Here is a 4,301-nt window from a genome sequence, read left to right on the forward strand (position 1 = left end):
ATCAAAAGGAAAGAAGTAAGTCTGCGCAGGACCTTTCCTTGGAGTTTCAATATTTCTTAAGCAAATGGTTAAACGCCAAAAGCAAAGAAGCTGGGGCCTGCGGGCCAATTGGCCAAACACCAAACAGCCTACCTTTCCTTTCTTTCCACAATTTAAATCCAGAAGGAAGACCAGAACTACCACATGCTTTTCTCAATCTCCAAACAAAACGCATTGGTTCGCCCTCTCTCTCGATCAACACTCAACACTCAAAAAGTTTCTTTTTCTCTTTATTATTAGTTTATTTACACCCTTTAATCTCCGCCACTCTACCTCTCTCTCTATTCCCTCTCCGTCGTCTCTCATTACTTGGCTTCGAAGTTTTTCTTCGCAAACATATCTCAATATGCTTCCACTCACTCCTCCCCCACCCAAAATGCAGAAGCAGAACAAACCCACCCCTCTCAATCAGATTGTAGTATCAAAGCTAGTCGTGGTGGATCAACAAACTCATCCTCCAGAACTCACCTCCACCAAATCAAGAACAGCCACTCTACTCCGGCCTCCTCGCAGGACCAACCCCATCATCTGGTGTGCCGCAATCCTGTGCCTTGTCTTTAGTCTTCTTCTAATCCTCGCCGGAATCGCCACCTTGATCTTATTTCTTGTCATTAAGCCCAGACACCCTTTGTTTGACACCGTCGGCGCAAACCTCAATAGCATCTACGTCGATTCGCCTGAGTATCTTAATGGCGACTTCGCCTTCCTCGCAAACTTCTCCAACCCAAATAGGAAAATCGATGTAAGATTCGAATACTTGGACATAGAGCTCTACTTCTTCGACAGGGTTATTGCGACTCAAGCTCTGCAGCCCTTCTCCCAGAGGCGGGGAGAGACGAGGTTGGAGTCGGTTCGCATGGTGTCAAGCGAGGTTTATTTGCCTCCGAATCTTGCGATGGAGCTTCAAAAGCAGGTGCAGAACAACAGGGTTGTGTACAATGTAAGGGGTACATTTAGAATAAAAGTTAGTATGGGCTTGAGTCATTTTTCTTACTGGCTGCATGGCAGATGCCAGGTTGAGATGACTGGTCCACCCACCGGTATCCTTGTCTCCAAAAATTGCAGAACAAAGATGTGAATTCAGAGGCATTTGTTTCTTCCCCTGATTTTCCTTTTTCTTTTCATCTATCGAGCCTCCTTTCTTCCTCGTCTTGGATCCATGATCCGATCAGTCAGATTTCATGTACAAAGATCGGTCTGGTTCTGTCCCAACTCCCAACTGTTTTCAGCTGTATGGATCTAAGGAGGTTTTTCTTCTAATTTTTTTAATTACCTCGAGAGGAAGAGGTCGAACTCAATAATTAATGAAACCCATGTCTCAAATTCTTCTCGTGGTGGTGCTATTTCCGCTAATTTCTGTTGTACTGACAAGCTTAATAATCAAACAAATCAAGGCCATGTAGAAAAACAGCATCACATGGAAGGGACCGAATAGATAAAGAAGTAGGTGAATTCAAATGTGATTCAATATCTCTTCAATAAGAAATAGAAATGCAGCCAGTAGTGAAAAAGTGGGAAACACGTAAAGAACTTTTTCTTGGTGCTATAGTAAGAACTGATCAACTGTAGAAGTTTGAACTCCTTTTTTGTTCAATCTCGCTTCTTTGAATATTAAAGCTTTTAAGCATTTCAAAAGTTAAAGCCTGGGCAGTTGGGCAACCTCTGAACCTCAGCTCAACTGTGCGAAAGACATCAATTCAAGATATACGGAGGGCTCATGGTTGATGCTTACAGCAGAGCAGAGAAAAGAAAATACAGTTCCATTCAACGAAGATGGTCTATGCCTATGGAATGCTTTTTTTTTCCCCAATTTTCTTTTCAAAAAAGAAAAAGAAAACATCAAAACTTGCAGCTGTTGTTTTCCGCTTTCAACATAATTTTTGTTTTTTTCGGTGGCGGTGGTGGTGTCTAAAAAGTAAAATGGCCTAATTGTTTCAGGAAATTACTGATTATTAGTGGTTTGTGAACTGTGTAGAATGTACGTAGTAGACTGCACTACACCTGTTAAATGATTCATCAATCCGGGTCCTTCATTCCGTGAGCCACCGTTGGATTATTCATTAAGCATCGACGTATGATAAAATTCAACAATGTCCATAGCTGCTTCAACAGACTCATGGAGGGTGCAAATGGATCCGAAATCCGATCGTATTTTTTCGGATTCGGATATATTCCTATCGCATTTTCGGATTTTAATTCATCGGATTCAAATCGCCCCTGTCCGATTCAAAAAGATGAGATCCGATCTGATACGTAATGATTTTTTTGGGGGGATTTTTGGACTGCAATAAAAACCCCTTTTTTCATATAAATCATTATATTTTTAATTTTTTAATAAATTAAATTGGATCGGATCATATTGGAATATCCTACATTATTAATAGAATCGAATTCAAATGTGTTTGTATGATCCAATTGGATATTTGGATCGGATGTTTATACTGTTATATTGGATTTGGATATATCCTGATTCAAATCCAATCTGATCTGTTTGCATCTCTATTCATGATACAAGTTTTTCTCCCTTAAAATAGAATCTTACAAACCGAATTCTGGGTGGAATAGTAGCGGACTAGTGGTGACCCCGTGCAATGCATGGATTGCTGCTATTCAAAAATGTATTTAAAAAATAAAGTAATATTTTATACATTTCTATTATGTTGTATATAAAATAGTATAAAAATAATTTTCCTTTTCTTTTTTATTATTGAGATATAATTTTATTCCTTTTTATATAACTTATATATTATGAGGATAAGTACAGAAATCAACAGCTAAGCATGATACGTAATTAATGGTGGCTCAGTTGGTAGGTTGTTTAGTTAGATGTAGCGAAGATTTGGAGTTCTTTGGTTAGGACTTAGGTGTAGTGAAGACTTGGGATCAAAAAAGTGTGCTTACCATGAGATCAATAACTAAATTTTGAAAATAATTTTAAAACTAAACTAATGAAAAAAACCAAAAGCTCACGTTAAGTGTTTTCATTGTATTTTTTTATTGAAGCAAAATAATTCATGAAAAAATTTACATTACATTAATAAAAAAAGAGAAAAACTTGATAACCCATGAAAAGGAGCAATGGTTTCTTTAGACTTTTATAGAATAAGAAGATTGGCTCATTCCATGTAAGAGGTGGGAATTGTTTGGGTTCAAGTTAGGGTTCAAATTTAGAGTTGAGCTAGTTGCCTCCTAGCCTCACCCAATCCATTTAATTTACACGCTTATTTTATTAAAGAGAGACATTAAGAGAGATTTAGAGGAAAAAAAGGATTTAATGGGGAGGGGAGATGTTACAAACATTGACTATTAAGAGGAGAGAGAGAGAGAGAGAGAGAGAGAGAGAGAGAGAGAGAGAGAGAGAGATTTAAGAATGACCTTATTAGAGAGTAAATATGGATTTTACGAGAAACAATGGAGATTTATGAGGGTTTAAATTTTGACATATATTTTAATGATTTAATTTAAAAGCAAATATGCACATGTTGAAAAATGAGAGGATGAGAAGGCATGTGTGAGCTCTATGGTGAGAGGAACTCTCACCTCCCCTCTTTCCTCTTTTTATTATATATATATATATATATATATATATATATATATATATATATATAGATGAGTAAATTAAATTCTTTAATTCTGCATAATTACATAATACCGTAAGATATAGTTTTTAGTTCTGCTTCTACTTCCCTAATAAATCTCTCAACATGGGCAAGCCAGGTCAGGTTTAAAGCCAACGCAGGCCCTAATATTTAGGTGGTGTTTGGCATGTCTTTTTGCATGGCGCTTTAGGCTTCGACAAGATTGAAAGACCAAAAATTATTTTTTTTTCCCTGTTTGGTAACCCAAAGCTAGAAAGATGAGAAGATGTGTGCATGGAAAGACCCAAAAAGACTGAGAAAAGCCGAATTTTGGGAAGCTTCAAAAGAAGCTTTTTGGTCTGTGTGATAGATAGCCTCTAAAGGCGTCTTTAAAATCTTGGTAAACTGAGTTGCTTACCAAATAGTCATTTTCTTTAAAGACAAGACCATAAAAGCTCAATATATCTTTTAGCCGTCTAGGCTGTTAGAAGATCCTTCTAAAAAAATTGCCAAACAGCTAGGCCGGGCCCGGCCCACCTGAGGTCAAACCTGATTTTGCATGTCCAACCATAATTAGAGCTAAACCCATGGTCTACGCTTAAGCAGGCCCAAGACCCAGTCAATTGCATTCCTAAGTGTCACATGAGCTGTTGATGGTGAGAATGTTTTGGTGCTTCTTGGCCC

The 4,301-nt window shown here is 37.8% G+C and overlaps 1 protein-coding gene across 1 annotated transcript; it reads left to right on the top strand.

The window, feature by feature from the left end:
* The first annotated feature begins 210 nt into the window (after window positions 1-210).
* On the top strand, window positions 211-1,128 carry LOC148874981 (Late embryogenesis abundant (LEA) hydroxyproline-rich glycoprotein family). Its single transcript, XM_088966125.1, has one exon. It carries the CDS (start codon window positions 386-388, stop codon window positions 1,115-1,117), a length of 732 nt encoding a protein of 243 aa, XP_088822251.1. The 5' UTR covers window positions 211-385; the 3' UTR covers window positions 1,118-1,128.
* Window positions 1,129-4,301: the final 3,173 nt, after the last annotated feature.

This window comes from Nelumbo lutea, chromosome 1 (genome assembly GCF_056320005.1).
Source record: "Nelumbo lutea isolate HS-2025 chromosome 1, American lotus-T2T, whole genome shotgun sequence".
In the NCBI taxonomy this organism is placed as follows: Eukaryota; Viridiplantae; Streptophyta; class Magnoliopsida; order Proteales; family Nelumbonaceae; genus Nelumbo; species Nelumbo lutea.

Coding starts and splice junctions, on each gene's coding strand:
- LOC148874981 (XM_088966125.1), top strand. CDS start 386: ATGCTTCCACTCACTCCTCCCCCACCCAAAATGCAGAAGCAGAACAAA.